General features: G+C 44.7%; 1 protein-coding gene across 9 annotated transcripts in view; it reads left to right on the plus strand.

Moving 5' to 3' along the window:
- The window catches only part of FGFR3 (fibroblast growth factor receptor 3), a 68,834-nt gene that overhangs the window by 40,327 nt on the left and 6,795 nt on the right, over window positions 1–21,712 (plus strand). Inside the window, exons 3-12 of one of the 9 annotated variants that reach the window (XM_081946747.1) lie at window positions 25–135; window positions 4,842–5,011; window positions 7,960–8,083; window positions 9,528–9,718; window positions 11,273–11,423; window positions 13,689–13,882; window positions 16,643–16,788; window positions 16,886–17,007; window positions 17,885–17,995; window positions 19,265–19,455. In XM_081946747.1, the coding sequence (XP_081802873.1) occupies window positions 25–135; window positions 4,842–5,011; window positions 7,960–8,083; window positions 9,528–9,718; window positions 11,273–11,423; window positions 13,689–13,882; window positions 16,643–16,788; window positions 16,886–17,007; window positions 17,885–17,995; window positions 19,265–19,455 (1,511 nt within the window). Of the gene's footprint in view, window positions 1–24; window positions 136–4,841; window positions 5,012–7,959; window positions 8,084–9,527; window positions 9,719–11,272; window positions 11,424–12,398; window positions 12,544–13,688; window positions 13,883–16,639; window positions 16,789–16,885; window positions 17,008–17,884; window positions 17,996–19,264; window positions 19,456–21,712 lie in introns of all 9 variants that reach the window. The other 8 variants (XM_081946748.1, XM_081946749.1, XM_081946750.1 and 5 more) reach the window with 8 other exon arrangements.

Genomic DNA, 21,712 nt, shown 5'->3' on the forward strand with positions numbered 1-21,712 from the left:
ACCTGTTTTTCTTTCCATTTCAAGAATCCCCGTCATCGGGTGATGACGAAGATGATGATGAAGATGAAGGTGACGACTCTGAAGACAGAGGTAAACATCATGAAGAGAACCTTGATAGACCCAGCAGTGATAAAGGTTCGTCCTGAATCGGATCCCTCCAAGGGAGCATTTTCTGTTTTCCTCAGTTGGGGGTTCCTGTGTGCTAAGACCAAGTCTGTGGGGCTGATTTTCAACCCCCTGGGAGAAAATAGTTGCTCAGAAGGAACATCCAAGGAGAGATTAGAGCCACCTTCTTCTCTCCTTCAAGTTCCTTCTTCCTTTGAGAAAAGGATGGATGGATGGATGGAAGGAAGGAAAGGAGGGAGGGAGGAGGAGATGGCAGGTGGATGGATGGAAATGAAGGGGAAGGAAGAAGGAAGGCAGGTGGGTGGGTGGGTGGGTGGGTGGGTGGAAAGGAGGGAGGGAGGCAGGGAGGAAGAAGGAAGGAAGATAGATGGCAGGTGAATGGATGGATGGATGGAAAGGAGGGGGAAGGAAGGAAGGAAGATAGATGGCAGGTGGGTGGATGGAGGGATTGATGGATGGATGGAAAGGAGAGAAGGAGGGAGGGAGGAAGAAAGGAAGGGCACAAAAGAGAAGATGAATAGTAAGCAACCACTTATGAGTTGGTAAGGCCACAACCCCTCTGGGTCTCTCAAGTTGTGTTGCCTTCCATTTTGCAAGACCTGAGTGTCGATAAAGTTGTGAGTTTTTCTTTTTAAAAGACCAAATTTTAAAACGACCCCACAGTTTGTAGACAGAGTTTGAATGACTTTTTTTGAAAAACTTTGCCAAAGATAAAATAATCCGCTTCCAATGTGTAGAAAGGTTTCCCTTCTTTCCACCCTTCTGCATTGCCTTCTCTCTCTGTCAGAATGCTTGATGGATTGAGGGGGGGGGGAGAACCTGCTCTCCCCCACCCGTTGCAGGCCTGTGGGTAGCTAATCGGCTGGAGTTTCAGCTTTGAGAAACAGGCGAGCCCTTTGGCTGCACCTGGCAAGCGGCCTGCCCCTCCCTTGGAAGGGGGCTGTTGGAGAAGCCAATATGGCCTGTGATCTGCAGGAGGAAATCAACAGGGGGAGGGGAGTCCGGGGGGGGGAGCTTCGGAGCTGGGAAAAGAGTTCCTGAGCCGGGAAGCCGAATAGCCCAGTTAGCCTCTCCTTCCCTTCTCCTGCTTTTCTGCTTCTTATTTATTCCCATGGTCACCAGGGGAAAGGAAGCCATTCATTACCCCAGAGGTTCTCAACCGTGGCAACTTCAAGGGATGTAGATTTCAACTCCCAGAATTCCCCAGCCAGCTGGGTGGGGTATTCTGGGAGTTGAAGTCCACAAGACTTAAACTGACCAAGGTTGAGAAAAACTTCATTAGGTATAGAGCTCTTTTTTAAAAAAAGTTTCATTTTTAAAATATTAGCAATATGTTGGGCAGCCTTAGTTAGTCCGGAGAAAGGTTTATCGCTTAATGATAACTGTTTGCAAAACTGGAAAGAAGAGGCACTGCCTGTTATTGTGGTCTCTCTTGCACCCAGTACAAACACCCCTTTAAAGAGTGCAAGCATACAATCTCAAGAGTAAAAGACCTTCTAGGGGATGAGTTAAAACAAGGGAGATGGGCTGCTTTGCAAAATTCAGGCTGCTGTGTGGATTAGCAAAAACTGTGTGCGTAAATCCAGTGATGGCAGTGCTGACCAACTATTTGTGGTAATAAAGGAAGTCATTCTTGCTACATTGGCGCTTGTTACAAGTTGGCCAACTGGTCATCCGTAAATTTCTTCAGGAGCACTCTTAGAATAAATGCTTTTCATTTTCTTGGTTTATTTGTCCTCAGTTTCCATAGGTTTTTTGAGGTCTGTATGTGGACAAGCTTGGAAGTTTGGAAACTGTTTGGGGAAATATAGTAAAGAAAAAATGGGAAGAGGAGGCTCTTGGGACAAACACTTCATTCTCCCCCTGAAACCTTGTCATTTGATAAAGCAGGTTTGACAGTCTGATGTTGAGGTTGCTGAAGGCCATATCCAAACTCTGAATTGTTTTAGAACAAGATTTTGGAAGGAGATTGCTTTCCTATCTTCCTTGAACATTTTCTAGATCATCTAAGAAGTCTTCTCACCGAGTGTTTTCCTTATCTTAGTTATCTTCTCTCTGTGTGGTCTTCTTCACTCTTTGCTGAACATCTACAGATGTTCTAGGTGTTTTGTCTTGTCTTTCCTGTAGGCTTCAGGGCTAATGGAAGGCTCCTTTCAGAAAGCATAGGTTGCGTGGTCCTACATTCTCAGCCGCAGATGGCATTTCGTGTTATTTTTGCAATTGGGCCGGAGACAGACTGCCCAGATGTGTCTGTGTGGTCAGCATTTTGCCCAGCCGGCAAAACTAATCTTCATGGCTTTGTGCTCATTGTGGGGATGATGTCTGGCATTGGCTGATTGTTCTCTGAAGCCACCATCCCATGAAATCGCTTTGGGTCTGTGCTCTGAATTGGCTCTTAATTGGCAAATCCCACAGCGAAGATCCCTTGCCAGTAATTATAGCTGCCCCAAACATTTTCTTTGTTGGGACTGTTGGAGCCAAGTCAGCAGATTCGCTGCCCTCTTCAGCCGATGGCTCCACCCCAGGACCTTTTGACCGCAGGAAGCCCACGCCTCCTCTCCATCATTTGAGATTCAGCTTTGATCCCCCAGGGATGAGGAAGGGAATGCTTCGGTCTGCTTATTTCCTTCTGTTGACTCCTGGAGTCCCCTCAGGAACATGATCACAGTTTGATTCTAGTATAAGCTTTTCACTTGAAACCCCAGCCTGAAATTTTATTCCATGATAGCCAGGATGAATGTCCATGGAGATTCTCATTCATCCAGGTGACGGTGGTCCCAAAGGGGATTTTTCAAGAGGCAACTGGGCTTCCTTGGTTTTCTTGGAAGACATTTTGCTTTGAAGAAGCTTCTTCTGGGAGGAGAAGCGAAACGTCTTCCAAGAAAAACAAGGAAGCCCAGTTGCCTCTTGAAAAAGCACCTTTGGGATAGCTTTGATAGCCAAAAAAAAAAAAAGCTATCATCCTTGTAGGGTGCATTGCCATACTTGGGGGAGAAATTTGCTTCATTCATAGACAAACACTCAAAGAGTCTCGGAACTAAAAACCTATTTTTGCAAAGAACCTTCCCTTCTAAGTTCTTGACTGCAAGAGGACAATTTATTATCATCTGGAGTTCAGGTCAGCAGATATGGCCCAAAGCTGATGTTTTGCTTGTTTTTGTAAATCTACAGATCTACCTTTTGATGGAGACAGCTTCTTAAATACATATATTGACTATGCTTTAGGCAGAAAATAAAAGTTGAGAGATGCAGCGGAAATGTGGCATTTCTCCCTTCAGCTACAATCGTTTATACTTCTGTCATTTCTCATGGAGAAATGCCTTTAGAATTCAATGCCTTTGTTCCTTTCAGAAGGAGGGTGGATTGATAGATGTTGCCCATTAATCAGTAATGATGTTGAAGAAGCTTTCAGCACAAATGCCTAATCAGAAGGCTTCATGCTAGGACAAGACACGGTCAGCTTCCTGGTGGTTAGGGACCATATATTTAATAGACTAACAGAATAACAGGGTTGGAAGGGACCCTGAAGGTCTTCTATTCCAACTGCCTGCTCAAGAAGGAAACCCTACACCATTCTGGACAAGTGGCTGTCCGGTCTGTTCTTGAAAGCTTCCAATGATGGAGCCTTCCCAACCTCTGGAGGCAGCCCATTCCTCTGGTTAATTGTTCTCTAAGAAAACTGTCAATAAATGTAATAATTTGTTGGCAATAACAAAGTCAATAGCTCTTTATTTATTTCTCCTTTGTGGGCAGTTTTGGAGTTTGTATTGAGCAAAGTTAAGTGACTTTAGTGTCCGTCTTCCCTCAAAAGGAGAGAAAACTGACGCTTGATTTTTAATGATAGTGGATAGAGGGATTATTGAAGTATAAAACCAGGATTTGTGAGCCAACGTAGCTGTTCACCAAACTCCACCCTTCCTGGTGTGGGCAAGGCAATTGTACAACCTGCCCCATCCCCTTTCATTTCCTTGTTGTCAGCGGCTCAGCACCAGAAATGCAACGGTGTCTTCTCTGGATGTGCTGATTTGTCTTTCTTCCTCTGGCCAATTCTCTACTTGAGGGAACTTTCTCTTCACCCATTTGTTCGTACCAACAGCGGAAAGAAAAAAGACAACTTGTTTCCTGTGATTTTGGCTTTGCAATCCTCTCAAAGGTGCTTCTCCAAAAGGCAACTGGACTTTATTGGTTTTGTCTTTGAAAATCTTTCACTTCAGTCAGAACTGAAGGGAGAGAAGGTCCCCCAAGATGGACTCCAGCACGAGGCCAAAAGTCCAAGGGGACAAAACCTCTGGTCTTGGTGACCGACCCAGATTGAATCCTGCAGAACTGAAGAAGCCAAATCCAAGAAAGCCCAGTTGCCTTTTGGAAAAGCACCTCTGAGACAACCATGACCTGGATGGTTGAGACTCTCCATAGACATTTGGCTTTTCAAGTGGCTAGGAGTGCATCCACTCAACCTACCTTTCGCATCTTCATCCTATGCTTAATTGCACACATGGAGAGGTCATTTCACCCCAACGATGGGCGGTAACATGTAGTCCTCCAAACCTCCATCAACCTTCAGTCTTGATTAGGCTGCCTAGGACTGCTGAAGGCTGCTCTTCAGTGAAGTTTAGGTGGCCATCCCAGACAGGAAACTGGTGGGGATACGTAAGGCCCCCCCACCTCACTAGTCCTTCTCAGCCGACGCCTCTCGTTCTGCTTTGTATTTGCAGTTGCGCCTTATTGGACCCATCATGACAGAATGGAAAAGAAGCTTTTGGCGGTACCAGCTGCCAATACTGTTCGTTTCCGGTGCCCGGCAGCTGGCAATCCGCTTCCTTCCATATACTGGCTGAAAAATGGCAAAGAATTCAAAGGGGAGCACCGTATTGGAGGCATAAAAGTAGGTCCTCATTCGTGGGTGGGATTTGATGGCCACCCATCTTGCTTACTTAGCCCCTAAAGAGTGCCCTTTTTTTCTCTCTGGTGGAAAAGCCTTTTAGGATAAATAAGTGTACCCCACCCCCCGATTTGCTTATTGAAACTCATTAAGCTGCTTTGAGGTTATTCTTGAAATGAACCAGATGCTTTAGAAGCTTGTAAATTAGACCCAGAGGTTACACCAGCAATACGTGTTGATATAGAAAGAATCTATTTAAGGAGCATGTATAGATAATAGACAGATAGACAGATGATAGATAGATAAATAGATAGACAGATAGATGATAGATAGATAAATAGATAGACAGATAGATGATAGATAGATAAATAGATAGATAGACAGATGATAGATAGATAGATAAATAGATAGACAGACAGATAGATGATAGATAGATAAATAGATAGATAGACAGATGATAGATAGATAAATAGACAGACAGACAGATAGATGATAGATAGATAAATAGATAGATAGACAGATGATAGATAGATAAATAGATAGACAGACAGATAGATGATAGATAGATAAATAGATAGATAGACAGATGATAGATAGATAAATAGATAGACAGACAGATAGATGATAGATAGATAAATAGATAGATAGACAGATGATAGATAGATAAATAGATAGATAGACAGATGATAGATAGATAAATAGACAGACAGATAGATGATAGATAGATAGATAGATAGATAGATAGATAGATAGACAGATGATAGATAGATAAATAGTTAGACAGACAGATAGATGATAGATAGATAAATAGATAGATATACAGATGATAGATAGATAAATAGATAGACAGATAGACAGATGATAGATAGATAGATAGACAGATAGACAGATGATAGATAGATAGATAGATAGATAGATAGATAGATAGAAAGATGATAGATAGATAAATAGATAGACAGACAGATAGATGATAGATAGATAAATAGATAGATAGACAGATGATAGATAGATAAATAGATAGACAGATAGATGATAGATAGATAAATAGATAGACAGATAGATGATAGATAGATAAATAGATAGATAGACAGATGATAGATAGATAGATAAATAGATAGACAGACAGATAGATGATAGATAGATAAATAGATAGATAGACAGATGATAGATAGATAAATAGACAGACAGACAGATAGATGATAGATAGATAAATAGATAGATAGACAGATGATAGATAGATAAATAGATAGACAGACAGATAGATGATAGATAGATAAATAGATAGATAGACAGATGATAGATAGATAAATAGATAGACAGACAGATAGATGATAGATAGATAAATAGATAGATAGACAGATGATAGATAGATAAATAGATAGATAGACAGATGATAGATAAATAGATAGACAGACAGATAGATGATAGATAGATAAATAGATAGATAGACAGATGATAGATAGATAAATAGATAGATAGACAGATGATAGATAGATAAATAGATAGACAGACAGATAGATGATAGATAGATAAATAGATAGATAGACAGATGATAGATAGATAAATAGATAGACAGATAGATGATAGATAGATAAATAGATAGATAGACAGATGATAGATAGATAAATAGATAGACAGATAGATGATAGATAGATAAATAGATAGACAGATAGATGATAGATAGATAAATAGATAGATAGACAGATGATAGATAGATAAATAGACAGACAGACAGATAGATGATAGATAGATAAATAGATAGATAGACAGATGATAGATAGATAAATAGATAGACAGACAGATAGATGATAGATAGATAAATAGATAGATAGACAGATGATAGATAGATAAATAGATAGACAGACAGATAGATGATAGATAGATAAATAGATAGATAGACAGATGATAGATAGATAAATAGATAGATAGACAGATGATAGATAAATAGATAGACAGACAGATAGATGATAGATAGATAAATAGATAGATAGACAGATGATAGATAGATAAATAGATAGATAGACAGATGATAGATAGATAAATAGATAGACAGACAGATAGATGATAGATAGATAGATAGATAGACAGATGATAGATAGATAAATAGTTAGACAGACAGATAGATGATAGATAGATAAATAGATAGATAGACAGATGATAGATAGATAAATAGATAGACAGATAGACAGATGATAGATAGATAGATAGATAGATAGATAGATAGATAGATAGATAGATAGATAGATAGATAGATAGATATTGATTTGTTATATGGTATATGTTAATGTGTCCTTCCTTAAATGTAAGTATTAGGTTTTCCAACACAACCCCAACTTCTAACTTAAATCCAGGTATGGCAGTTGGCTTCATCATTTTCATCCAGTTGGGTTGTATTATTCAAGAAAACACACAGTGTTATTATGGATATTATGGAAAGTTGTTGTGAATGTGTCAAGATGCTGCTGGTATCCATTAGCATATCTGCACAGTTAGTACCTTTATGCTACAAATGGGGGAACATCGTCTCGATGAGGGTTTCCCAGCATGGGTGGCTTTAGAACATAGAATCAAAAGTCTGGAAGGGACAGGAGCCCTTTTACCATCCTGATCAATTGGTTGTCCAGTCTACTTTTGAACAACTCCGGGAGGCAAGCTATTCCACGGATCAATTGTTCCCACTGTCAGGAAATTTCTCCTTCCTTCTTACTTGGGATCTCCCTTTGATGACCTCCCACTCATTAGTGTGGACTTCAACTTCCAGCATTGTCTTGTTGGGTTCTTATTCCGAAACTGGGGAAGGAGACCTAATCCTAGTCCTGTTTCTGGAGCACATGGAAGAGAGATCCCACTTTTATGAACCTCACCTTTCAATTCTAGGAGAAAGGATGTGCTTGCTATGCCGTTTTCTGAAGGACCAAGGGAAGCTTCTCCTGATCTTTTCCTTTTTTCAGCTGCGGCACCAGCAGTGGAGTCTTGTCATGGAGAGCGTTGTTCCATCAGACCGAGGCAACTACACCTGTGTGGTCCGGAACAAATACGGTGTCATCTGGCATACTTACCTACTAGATGTTCTTGGTAAGTGTTGCTTTAAACTTTGCATCCAAGATCCATGCGGTGCCACTTGGCATCCACGGAATGGAAGCTGTTCCCCATCAGTCCCAAACGGCATCCCTCTTGGAGAAAGAAGGAATTCCTCTGGGCTGCTACTCCACTTCTAAAGTTGGAAAAGCAGATGGAAAGTAGATTTGCCGAATCGAAGGAGTCTGGGAACCAGTGGGCTAGCTTCCCTTCAGCCTAGGGTTTCAGAATTTAGAGGAAGCAGGGTGTTCCTGGCGGCAAGTAATAGAAAAAGTACCACACTGTATCTCTACCCTCAAAAGAATTAATGCACACACAATTTTAAAACCTACACATAGAGGTAGTCGCCAGTAAGCAAACCCTCTTGTTCTGTAAGCCTTTTGTTTAAATTATTACTTCTGTAGAAAGAAGTGGCTTTTAAAAAAATTGCCTGGATAAAGGAAACCGGATGGGAAATATCTATCCCATGAAAACTTTCTCAATATCTTATTGATTTTATTTAAATATCAATGAGGAATTAATGCAGGGCTTACTCTCACTATCTGCATCAGACCAGATGCCACATTCACTTTAGCTATTGTTATTAGTCCATATAAGTTGTTTATATCAATATAAACTTTATATTGTTTAGAGTGTTAAAGACACAAACAATACCGGGACATATTCCAAGCATTTAAGAGGATTCATATTTTTTTAAAATGTTGATTTCTTATAAATTTCCTCAGATTACATCTGGAAGTGTATTAAAGATACACTACAATTTATTGAATTGATAATTCGTTGAGGAAAAATATAGGCAAAGTCTGCATATAATAGCTTTAGAGCTTCAACTGCAGCCACAGATTTATATCCTAAATTTCCTTTGACTGTGAACTAAAACAGGCCAATACTTCTACGGCCCAATTCAACACTAGAAGAATATCCTGGGTGGATTATATGAGATATCAAAATAGATGAAGACAGGAATCTGATCAGAGTCCCTTCCAACCAATGAATTCAGATTCTGCATTTTAATCCTACTGATAAAACGAGAAAATTGGTATCTCACCAAACGTATTTCAAACATGTTTACATCCACGCTTCTTCAGAGGAGTTTGCTACATCCGGTTGATTCTACTCCTAGTTAGTATCTTGATGGTAGCTGATGATAGTAAACCTTGCTGCCCATTTATGAAGCCAGACTGAGCAAGGCACCGTGCGCTTTGTGGTTTTTCATTCCGGTTTCATTCCATCTTTTCGTGGCCACAGGAACGCCGGGAACTGAGCAACAGCTTATACGTGGAAATATTATATCGCACCTCAGTATTGTGGTTACGTTGGCCTCTTGCAGCAGCTAGCAGCAGTGTCATGGTGTGCTAACAGGGAGCTTTTATTGGACGAATGTTGCGTAGAGGGGTTTACTCATTTCCCGTCATAAGTAAGGGTCCTCTTCTTCCTGCAGAACGGTCTCCACACCGCCCCATTCTCCAGGCAGGGCTGCCTGCCAATCAAACAGTGGTAGTTGGGAGCAACGTGGAATTCCACTGCAAAGTGTACAGTGATGCTCAGCCTCACATCCAGTGGTTGAAACATGTGGAAGTCAACGGAAGCAAATACGGGCCGGATGGGACTCCTTACGTCTCTGTCCTAAAGGTTGGTACACATTGCTACACACGAGTCTTTTGAAGCTGGAACCTACTAGGAGATACTTACAGGGTGTCACTCATAACAGCCGCTGTCAGATGAACCTGCTGGGTTCGCTGAGAATCTTGTTGGAAGAGCCAGGGTTTCATCCTGCAGAGGAGCTCTCCACGTGACCATGTCTGAGAAATAGGACCCCAAATTGGGAAAGGTTTGACGTCCACGGAGATTGTCCATCGCCAGGACCGTCAGGTTGTCCCAGAGGTGCTTTTCCAAAAGTCAACTGGACTTCCTTGGGGTTTTTTTCTTGAAAATGGAAAGAACTGAATGGATTCTTGGATGAGAAGTGAAAGGTTTTCAAGGGAAAAAAAACAAGGAAGTCCAGCTGACTTTTAGAAAAGCTCCCCTGGCAAAGGCTTGATGTAAACCTGAGCTCTTATTGTGAACCTGCTTGGGGTGATGAAGACACGGCTGCTTTGTCAGGCTCTGTTACAGGGAAGATAATCGTCCCTCAGAATTAATATGAGGATTATTTGCATAGGTGGGAGGGGGGGCAGCTGTTTCCCAATCCTTTAGCCTTCCCATCTTCATCTTTCACGACCAGATTCCACGCAAGTGGCCAGACGAGATTGCTTTTGAAGAAACACTGGATGTAGTTCCTTAGCAAAGCCATACGCTGCCTTACTGGTTTCTGCCATTGGTCCATGGATGAATTGATCTCTGAATAGAGAAATTGCAGACATTGGAGAATACAGAATGTCCTTTAAATCTTCAAAAAAGGAAAAAGGACAATTCGATCATTTCATGTAGATTGCCTGGAATCAATGCTTAAGAAGCTCCTGAACAGGCCATTGATTCTGTGAGCACCTTGAATTCCATCCCTCTTACTTATCAAGAATAAATTTTGTAAGAATAAAGTGCTGCTCATTCTTTAGGCCAGTAACTACTTTAATAGATGATGCAGTAAATGCCTCTGGATGGCAGCCTAAGAATTGATCAATGACGGGGGGAGAAAGAGAGTGGAGGGTAAGAGAAGGGTCGACATGCACGGCTGATGAAGGGGATTGAAGACTTGGGTTGGCCTGCTAAGCCTTGGAAAGAGAAGATTGGGGGGGGGGGTTAGGATATCCCCCTTCAGATGTCTAATAAGACCCCTCAAAGAAGAGCATCAAAACCAGTTCTCCCTTGTGGTAGAGCGCAGGATTTGAAAAAAAGAAATTAGATCCAAGAGATCAAAAGGGAGGTTCCGGTTGGGGGACTTTTCTTAGGGTTAAAATCCCTGGGGCAGTGAGACCCCCTGGCATGGAGAGAAGGTGGGCCTTTCCTCCTGGATGGGTCCAAGCAGGGGACCCAGCCACCGTCTCTCTCTCTCTCTCTCTCTCTCTCTCTCTCGGGCTTCAAGGTGGACTCCTGCCCCAAAAGAGGGAGTCATCCTCTTCCAACACGGAAGTTCTTCCAAAAAGTGAGGCCAGGCGGAGGGAGAAGCTAGCCAGCCCTTGCCTGCCTGACGGGTGACGGAGAGAGACTGTTGGGTTACTGAAGTTCAAGTTTTTGTCTGTCCTGCAGTCTTACGTCAGTAAAAACGCTGAAGCCGATGTTAACCTAAATCTATTCAATGTGACCCAACAAGACGAAGGCGAATATCTTTGTAGAGCCAACAATTTCATAGGCAGAGCCGAAAAACCATTTTGGCTCCACATTCACAAACCAGAAGCAGGTAATTCCTCCACTCTGTCCCAGAGGCTCCGCAGCTGCACGAACCAGCCGGGGAAAAAAAGGCTTCCAACTGCCAGTCCTTTTCCGTCCCTGCTCCTCTTGGGGTGCTCTTCTCCCCCTCCCCTTCCTCTACGCCTTTGAGACGACGGCTTTGACTTTTCTTTCTCTCTAACCTTTGGAATAACCGAAACGCTTTATGAATCATTCGCTAAGAAAAATCCCCACATTCATGACTGTCTTTGAAACTCCTCCTCCTCCTCCTGGCTGTGTGATTAACCGGCTCTTGGTCTGGTCAAGTTCTCCGCCTCCTCTTCTCACGCTCCGTCAAGCCCACCTCGGGAGAGCGATGGCCAGGCACTCCCGTTGGATCCTTTGCGACCAAGGCCAGGCCACCCGAAGGCCTTCCTCGTTTTCACAGGCTTCCCCCCTCCCCACCCCTCCCCAAAAAACCCGGGCTAGGGAGTGTACTGAAAACTTCCTAACTGATCTAAGAGGAGCCAGGGTTTTCTGGGTGGAGGTTGGGTGGGGGGGACGGACATTCTCGGGGTGAATTCTGCAAATGAAAAAACGAAAAGCTTTTCTCCCGTGAGAAGCCACGTTTGCCCACAGGCCTTGGGTCCTCCCTGCTTGCCTCGGCTGCTTCTCTTCCCCTTCTCGGCCCCTCCGTCTCCCTCCCTGCCTTCCCCCTCCACCCGGAGACAGTCATATATTGTGAAGGGAATTTTTCGTTTGGAGGCTTTGGTCTGCATGCATCCTTAGTGGGGCAGAGTCAAGAGGCTGGTGAAGGGAGCTGACCGCTTTGGAAACCAACCCTGGTTGTGGAAGGGGACCAGGAGAGGCCACGGAGGGCCTTCCAATCGCCCTCTGCTTTGGAAATTTGTCTGGGTGATCTTTTCTGGGAATTTTGCTTATCCTGTTCTCCTTCTTCCTTCCCTCCTTCCTATCTCTGTTTTTTGTTTTGTTCTTTCCTCCGTAGACAGCAGGTGTTAACAAAACGGATAAAGAGCTAGAAATTCTCTCCTTGCACAATGTTACTTTTGAAGACGCTGGGGAATATACTTGCCTGGCGGGGAATTCTATTGGTTATTCACATCATTCTGCTTGGCTGACGGTATTACCAGGTATTTCTGCTTGGTCTCCTTTCCCCCTTTTGCCTCTAAAGGGCAGAGAGCCCTTTTGTGCCAAGGTGCAGTTCTTGAGTGGGAGCTGCATCTTGCGTTTCAGAACAAAATGATCATCTTCAGTGACCAAAAACACATTTCATTTCATGCAACACCCTATAAAATAGCACATTTCTATGCTGGAGTAAGCATGAATTATTAGCCTTTCTCCAGCTGGGGAGCCCTGGTGGTGCCCCTTTTGGAACTGTTGTGGATGCAGCACTGATGTTTAGGCAGCCACGAGTGTGTGAGAAGAGGGAGGCTGCCTGGATTCAGCTGAACCGTTGCAAAGGCCATTGTGACTTTTGGGTCCCTCCTGGGGGCCTCCGAGAAGTCCAAAAGTCTTTGTTTCCCACTACTTACAAGCTGGGGCGTTTCTGAAGGCGTTTCCATGCTCAATCTGTGGAGTGGTTTCCTGTGACTGGATTCCAACTTTCACTGGCTGAATTGCGCCCTCGTTTAATTTGGAAAACACAAAAGCCGCCTTCTGGGAAGCTTCCGTGGTCGACCTGACGAAGGGCCTGCTTGATCACCCACCCACCCACACACACACCCCCTTCTGCCTTGGGGTGTCTCTTGGCGGGGAGGAACTTTCACAATTTGCACCAATGAATCACACAATCCCAAATGAAACAATGCCACTCTTGGCCCCAACTCCACAAAGCCTGTTGGCTGGCAGCTCATCTCAGAAACGCTGGACTTTTCCTCGCTTAGTGCTGCAACACGAACTGAAATTTTGCACTCCAGCATCACTCTTTTAATACACATTTGTTTGGCATTGCTGTGCGTGTTAATTACACTTGGATGTCAAAATGTGTGTTGTTTCAGTATTTAAATGGCTGCTCCTAAATAAAGGATCTGGCGGAGAAAGCTATCAGATTTTCGGAAAAGAGACCTTCGTGTCTCATTTGTTGAAAACCCTTTTGCACCAGGGTTGTTCCCCAAATTTAACGGAATCTGGAGATGGCAGCCATTTTCATGCTGTGCCAGGAGTGGGTTTTTTGCAGTTGAGTGTTTTGGATTGGGGATGATCTGTGTTGAAACGTATCAGAATATGGTTAGGCTGCCATTTTTCTGCTTCCTGATGTGTGCTTCTCCTCCTGCAGCAGAAAAACGGGTTGCAAGAAAGGATTCCAGCTCATTTTACGCAGGCATCCTCAGCTACGGGATCGCCTTCGCACTTTCCATCCTGGTGGCCGTGATGGTGATGATTTATAAAATTAAAAGGCCAGCCAAAAAAGCCATGAACGCCTCCGCAGTCCAGAAAGTCTCCAAGTTCCCCCTCAAGAGACAGGTAACAGAAAGTAGATACAAGATCTCTGTTCCCCTCTATTCCTTATGCCCTCCCTGCGTCCTCCTGGTTGTTTAGACGTTAGAGAAGGATTTAAGCGGGTTACTCAGTGGCAGGATTCAAACATTTTTACTACCGGTTCTGTGGGCGTGCCTTGGTGGGGTATGGCATGGCTTGGTGGGCGTGGCAGGGGAAGGTTACTGCAAAATCCCCATTCCCTCCCGATCAGCTGGGACTTGGGAGGCAGAGAATAGATGGGGGTGGGGCCAGTCAGGCGGTATTTACCAGTTCTCCAAAACTACTGAAAATTTCCGCTACCGATTCTCCAGAACCTGCTAAACACCACCTCTGGGTTTACCATAAAACTTCGTTTTATGGAGATTTATTCTAGCTTTGCCGTTTCTGGGGTCCTAACGTTTGTTGTCTGCTGGCTCAGGAATTCTGGGAATTGAAGTCCACATAAAGGTTCCCCAGCACCACAAAGGTTTAAAGCATGGGCCCCCAAACTTGGCAACTTTAAGACTTGTGGACTTCAACTCCCAGAATTCTTCAGCCAGCTATGCTCCAGTTAGTTATGCTAGCCAGCTATGCTGGCTGGAGAATTCTGGGAGTTGAAGTCCACAAGTCTTAAAGTTGCCAAGTTTGGGGACCTCTGGTTTAAAGGATGACCTTAAAGTTGTACAACATTCTGGTTTCCAGATCTTAGTTGTTTGTTGAATCCTCCATGATGTTACTTTAACATGGCATGTAAAATGGACTTAGGCCACAGTCATGCTTCCTAAAATGCTTCTCTTTATAGTAAGAAAAGGCACCAAAGGACCTGTTTTTACTGATGCAGCTCATAATTCACACGGAGGCTTTCTCTTGGATGAGCGTGCTAGGAAGGGAGCCCTTCACTGATCTTTGTTAACACACTTAGTGCTTCCTGGGTTCAGTGGAGGAAATGGGAAGCACTGAGATTATAAGGAGAGGCCCTCTGGATCAAGCCAAGTTTTGTTTTCCTCACAGGAGTCAGCCAGATAATTAATCCTGGGACTCTGAATAACAGATAAGAGTCTTCAGAATCGGCAGCCAAGTGATGTGCCTGCCCATAGATTTCATGGACCTTAGTGGCCATCATCATATCTTGTGATCAATTCCATGACTTAATTAAGTATTACATGACCCAATTAATTAAGTGGACCTTAATTAAGTATTACCTGAGGTTTAGCCTTCCAAGCTTTCAGACTCGTGCTGGAGTCCATCCTTAGAGATCCTCTGTCTAGCCTTCCAAGCTTTCAGACTCGTGCTGGAGTCCATCCTTAGAGATCCTCTGTCTAGCCTTCCAAGCTTTCAGACTCGTGCTGGAGTCCATCCTTAGAGATCCTCTGTCTAGCCTTCCAAGCTTTCAGACTCGTGCTGGAGTCCATCCTTAGAGATCCTCTGTCTAGCCTTCCAAGCTTTCAGACTCGTGCTGGAGTCCATCCTTAGAGATCCTCTGTCTAGCCTTCCAAGCTTTCAGACTCGTGCTGGAGTCCATCCTTAGAGATCCTCTGTCTAGCCTTCCAAGCTTTCAGACTCGTGCTGGAGTCCATCCTTAGAGATCCTCTGTCTCTGTTCTTTGAGAACTTCGCCCTGAGAATGGGCTCCAGCACGAGTCCCAAAGCTCAGGAGACTGAATGTCAGGTCTCGTGACCGAGTCAGATTGGATCCTGCAATCATTATCCTGGGACACATATATTTGCTTTCATTCGTAAATAAATATTGTCTGAAGAAGTGCTTTCTTTGACCTCCTATAATTTTGGTTTTGGTTAGTTTTCATTGAATGATCCTAATGGAGACAGAGCGACAGAGAGAGAAAGAGGGAGAGAAAGAAAGAAGGAAGAAAGAGAAAGAGAGATACAGACAGAGAGAGAGAGGGAGAAAGGAAGGAAGGAAGGGAGAGAGACAGACACACACACAGAGAGAGACAGAAACACAGAGAGAGACAGAGAGAGAGAAACAGAAAGAAGGAGGCAAGAAAGAGAGAGAGAGCAAGCAAGAGAAAGAGAGAGAGACAGACAGAGAGAGAGAGAGAGAGAGAGAGAGAGAAGGAAGAAAGAGAGAGATAGCAAGCAAGAATGAGAGAGAGAGACAGACAGAGACAGAGAGAGAGAGAGAAGGAAGAAAGAGAGAGAGAGAGCAAGCAAGGAAGACACACACAGAGAGAGACAGAGAAAGAAAGAAAGAAAGAAAGAAAGAAAGAAAGAAAGAAAGAAAGAAAGAAAGAAAGAAAGAAAGAAAGAAGAAAAAGAAAGTGAGAGGGATCAAGCAAGAAAGAGAGAGACAGACAGACACACACACACACACACACACACATACAGACAGACAGACAGACACACACAGATAGAAAGAAAGCTGCTGTTTCTCCATGCCAAATATAAACCAACATGGTTCAAGGCTGCCTGAAGATCACAGGGAGGGTTATAGTACCACTGCTCTATACTGCAACCAAGTTATATTCCAGAGACAATTACAATAGATAGATATGTAGATATAGATATATATGTGCTACCCTCATCGGAACAAATTCCCTGGAATGAGACTATTTCAACCCAAAAGTATCTTTTGAAAAGCAAGGGTCTTGGAGGAGGCCCCGAGTGGCTTCCCATCAAGGTTTCTAACCTACATTCGGAATCACACTGGGGCTCACGGAGGCTCCCCCCCCGCCCCCCCTGGCCACTTGGGCTGCCCCCCACCCCCCTGGGAGAGGCTGTTGCCAGTAACCGCTCCTTTGCTCTACCCAAGCAGGTCTCCCTGGAGTCCAATTCATCCATGAACTCCAACACGCCTCTGGTGAGGATCACCCGCCTCTCCTCCAGCGAGGGCGCCGTGCTGGCCAACGTCTCCGAATTGGAGCTGCCGGCAGATCCAAAGTGGGAATTGGCGAGATCTCGGTGAGGAAACCGGATTGGGGCATGGCTTTGAGGCTTTCTCATTCTCCAGCTATCTCGGTCTGTTCCACGCTCACATCCTGGCTGGTTTGCTTTTCAGCTTGACTCTTGGGAAGCCGCTGGGCGAAGGCTGCTTCGGTCAAGTGGTGATGGCTGAAGCCATGGGGATCGACAAGGAGAAGCCGAGCAAGCCTGTTACCGTAGCCGTCAAGATGCTGAAAGGTAATGAAGGCGTGAGATGCGAGGACACGGGTGTTTTCATGAGCCTCTTTGCACCTCTGATTTCTGATCCTGGTTTGGTTCTCCTCCCAAGCTTCACCCGCATGGAGTGACCTCTGATGTCCTTTATGCAGGCAGCCCTCAACTTACAGCCACCCATTTAGTGACCGTTCAAAGTTACAGCAGTACTGAAAAAAGTGACTTGTGACCCTTTGTCATACTTACAATTGTTGCAGCGTCCCTGTGATCACATGATCCAAATTTGGATGCTCGGCAACTGTTTCATAGTTATGACCATTCTGCTGTCCCAGGGTCATGTGATCACGTTTGTGTCCTTCCCAACTGGTTTCCAATAAGCAAAGTCACATGATTCAACTAATGACCACATAACTGCAATGTCAGTAAAAGTCATAAAATGGGGCACAAATGAGATAACTACTGTCTTGCTTAGCAACAGAAATGGTGGGCTCAATTGTGGTCGTGAGTCAGGGACAGTTCCACCTCTCACTTCTTCAACGGCCTCTCTTCCCATTCTAAGGGGGGAAGGTTGGCTTAGAAATGCCAATCCAGGAAAGTTGGACCTCCTGTCCCACTCCATCTCTGAAGCAGAAAGGGCCTCACTTCTGGAGAACGTCTGGATGGTTCCCTTGGCCTGGTCTGGACGGGAACCAGAAACCAGCAAAATATCAGACGTCTGTTTTTGAAAACATCCTGTGTTGTCCAGAATTGGAGGGAAGGTGGAGGGAAGAATCCCTGATCCCTAAAACCAGGAATAGGGCAGAATGACGACCAAGCGTGGGGATTGGGTTGACAGGGCGCCATTAGATGCCACGGCAGAAGTGCTTTCCCCTCATGGCTGCCTTTCTCCTCTCTTCTGCAGATGACGCCACAGACAAAGATCTGTCTGACTTGGTCTCAGAAATGGAAATGATGAAGATGATCGGGAAGCACAAAAATATTATTAATCTCTTGGGGGCCTGCACGCAGGACGGTACGTTCCTAAAACAGGCGGCTGTGGGGCTTTGGGTAAAGTGAAGTGAAGGGTTCATACCACTTTATAAGGCCTTGGGAAGGCCACCCTTGGAATACGGCATTCAGTTTTGGTCGCCACGATGTAAGAAAGATGTGGAGACTCTAGAAAGAGTGCAGAGAAGAGCAAGAAAGAGGGTTTACAGGGCTGAAGGCTAAAACAGATAAAGAACGGTTGCAGGAACTGAGTACGTCTAGTTTAATAGAAAGAAGGATAGGGGAGACATGATAGCAGTCTTCCAATATCTCAGGGGTTGCCACAAAGAAGAGGGAGTCAAACTATTTTCCAAGGCACCTGAGGTTAGAATAAGAAGCAATGGGTGGAAACTAATCAAGCAGAGAAGCAACTTAGAACTGAGGAGAAATTTCCTGACAGTTAGAACAATCAATCAGTGGAACAGAATTTGCCTCCAGAAGTTGTGAATGCCCCAACACTGGAAGTCTTTAAGAAGATGTTGGATAGCCACTTGTCTGGAACGGTATAGGGTTTCCTGTCTAGGCAGGGGGTTGGACTAGAAGACCTCCAAGGTCCCTTCCAACTCTGCTATTCTATTCTATTCTATTCTAAAGTTAGTCAGGTGTCTCCCCAGTCTGGGCCTCTTTGCGCCTCTTGATGTCCCCCGGTGTCCTTGCTTTTTGCTTTCTCCCATTGAGGTCCTCCAACGAGGTGAATTCTGCCTCTTCAAAGTCACTCTCATCTGGAGAAACACCTGCATGGGGAAACCTCACAGGTAGAGCTCTACGGGTGGGAGTTCCCACATGAGCTCAGACTTTCCACTCTCTGAATTGGAAGCTGAGTGGGCGTTCAGGAAGGCATCTCTGCTGACTACGCAGGTGGCCCTTCAAGCAAGACCCCCTCAGGGCAACTGTGAAGAGTAGGCCTTGGATTAGTCAGTGAATCTCCATTGGCTTAGACGTTCCTGCCGTGGTGTGGGCATCGGGCTTCCTTTCTGATGAGTGGCTGGAAGATGAGGGAGTCTTCCAGCTTGATCTTTGATGTCTGCAATTTGAACCTTTTCCATCTTCACCCACCCCGTGTCACCTTGCCAAAGTGTTAGGGTGCAGCTCCTCTTCCTCCCAAGGTTAATGCGTCTGTGGTGAAACCGAAGTCCCTTTCTTCTAGAATCTGAACGAAAGGACAAAACAGTCCTAAAACAAGTAGCAGGCTGTCAGGAAAGCTAAGAGGGAAATGAGAGGACAATGTCAAACAAGAATGGGTTGCTTTCTTCAGGTCCTCTCTACGTTCTTGTGGAATATGCATCCAAGGGGAATTTAAGGGAGTACCTGAGAGCTCGTCGGCTACCCGGCATGGATTATTCCTTTGATACCTGCAAGCTACCTGAGGAACAGCTGGCCTTTAAGGACTTGGTCTCGTGCGCCTACCAGGTGGCCCGTGGGATGGAGTATCTGGCCTCTCAAAAGGTGAGTAGCGAAGCATTTGCGGAAAGCAGAGGCTCATGCAAGAGGCTAGAAAAGGTGGCTTAGGTGGGGAACGTGAAGCAAAGACGCCAGGCTGTATTAAGGAAGAGAAGAACAACATTGGGCGAGACGGAAGAGACTCTAGAAGAAGTAGGAGAAGCTGAAATGATGTTTATTTGGAAGGGAATTAGCGTGCCAAGCGCTAATTCCCTTCCAAATAAAGGAACAGCTAAAAGTTGATTTGAAGATGATATATTTTATTCCTTTGGTTAACTGAGAGAAAGGATGCACAAAGTATGGGATGTCTACTGTGCCTTGAAGAGAGCCTGAAAAATTAACCGGAGATAATGAATTTCACGGTCAGATGCCTCAAACAAAATTGAGCAGCTGACTGAGGTTGAAGTGCAGGCCTAGACGGGTATTCCGGGCGTCCCAGCAGCCTTGGGTGACACAATTGCCACCTGGACGCTTGGCAACGAGTTTGCACACACAACCGGTGGCAGCACCTCTCAACCGCATGGTCACCGTTGCCTGCCAGCTTCCCCAGAAGGACACCAAGACACCCTCACGCAGCCCCTCCGCCCTAGTGCCACTCGCACACCTGTTTCCCCCTCCCTGACCCACACCACACCTGTCCTGGGCCACCTTCCATTCTTATGCACCCACACCAACCTGCGCCATGCCTCATGCACCCTCCCTCACCTGGGGTGCACCCCTTTGTGCATCCCACCAACCCACAGCTTACACCCACCCTCACACTGTCCCTCGGCCACACCTCTCCCACCCTTCCTGATCTGCGCCCATGTTCTGCCTCACCACCCATGCCCGACCTGCTTCAAACCCCTCGTCCTCTCTGGTCCACTCCTCATGCACCCCTTTCCACCCTTCCCTGCACCCTCTCCCTCCCTCTCCTGTCTGGCAGCACCCAATACCTGCCTGGGATTTGTAACTTCCTGCCGGCTTCCCCACAGATTTGGATTGTGGAAAGCCTGCAGGAAGTCGCCTCGCCTTGTGACGGTGGGATTTGAGTAACAATGGCAGCCAAGACTGCAGAATTGCTATTGCTAAATGATGCAGTTGTGCTTAAAAACTGCTTCTCTTAGTAACGGGAATTCTAGTCCCAAGGCCGTCATAACTCGAGGACTACCTGTATGGAAGTAGTGAATAAGTTCTGGAGAAAGGTAAGTTTAACGAGAGTGGAAGGACTGTTAATGGGTTCACTGGCATTAGAGGCTTTTCCTTAATGGGATCTCTGGGTTAACTGGTTCAGGAGCTGCCTTGGGCCTCTTGATCTGATTCATAAGCAAAGTGGGATCATCTGCTCCTGTCATAATGGGGGGGGGGAAGGGGGGATTCAAGCAAGAGTTCTTCATGTTGGCAACTGAATTTTTAAAAATCCACAACGATGAAAAAGCAGAAAACTACTAATTATAAGAAAAATATAAACAGAAAAGGACCAAAGAAGCTCAAAAGAAACGACTAAGGATTTAAATATATTGCTTATATATCATCAAGCTATACAGAAAAAATAGACCCTTTAGTGTTAAATAGAACAATGATGAAATTGCTGTATTGTAAAATATCGTGAAATCTGGGTCAACGGGAAACATATTGCTTCATTTTCCATTTATTGGGGAAAATTGCCTTAAAAAACAACAACAACCCAGATCCATTATCCGTCTCCTATTTTCTCAAAATAATTCTTTTGGCAATGCCCCAGTCTGAGCATAACCATAAGGCCTCCAAGACAGTCAAATCCCAGAGTTTTGGAACATCATTCAACATAACAGTAACGTCTTTAACATTGAGGGGCTTCCCTGTAAATCTTCTTGCCTGATAAGATGTTATTCCTGCCTGCAAAATCCAGTAATTCAGAGATCAAATCAGATGGAACAAGGAAGCTTCAGAGGTTTTTTTTATGCATCTCCAACAAAAGAAATGCTTAGTCCTCGTCTTACAACCACAATGGAGCCCAAAGTTTACGCTGCTAAGGGGGACGGTTGCTATCTGAATTGCGCCTCGTTTTTTCCCAACGTTTCTTGCCACGCTTGTTAAGTGACTCTTTGCAGTTGTTAAGTTAGTAACCCCGTTGTTAAGCGAATCTGGCTTCCCCATTGACTTTGCTTGTCAGAAGGTCGCAAAAGTGGATCACGTGACCCCGGGACACTGCGACCGTCATGAATACGAGTCAGTTGCCAAACATCCTGAATTTTGATCACATGACCCTGGGGATGCTGCAATGGTCTCATGTGAAAGACGG

The sequence above is a fragment of the Natrix helvetica genome (genome assembly GCF_964273705.1).
Source record: "Natrix helvetica genome assembly, chromosome: 3".
NCBI lineage: Eukaryota > Metazoa > Chordata > Lepidosauria > Squamata > Natricidae > Natrix > Natrix helvetica.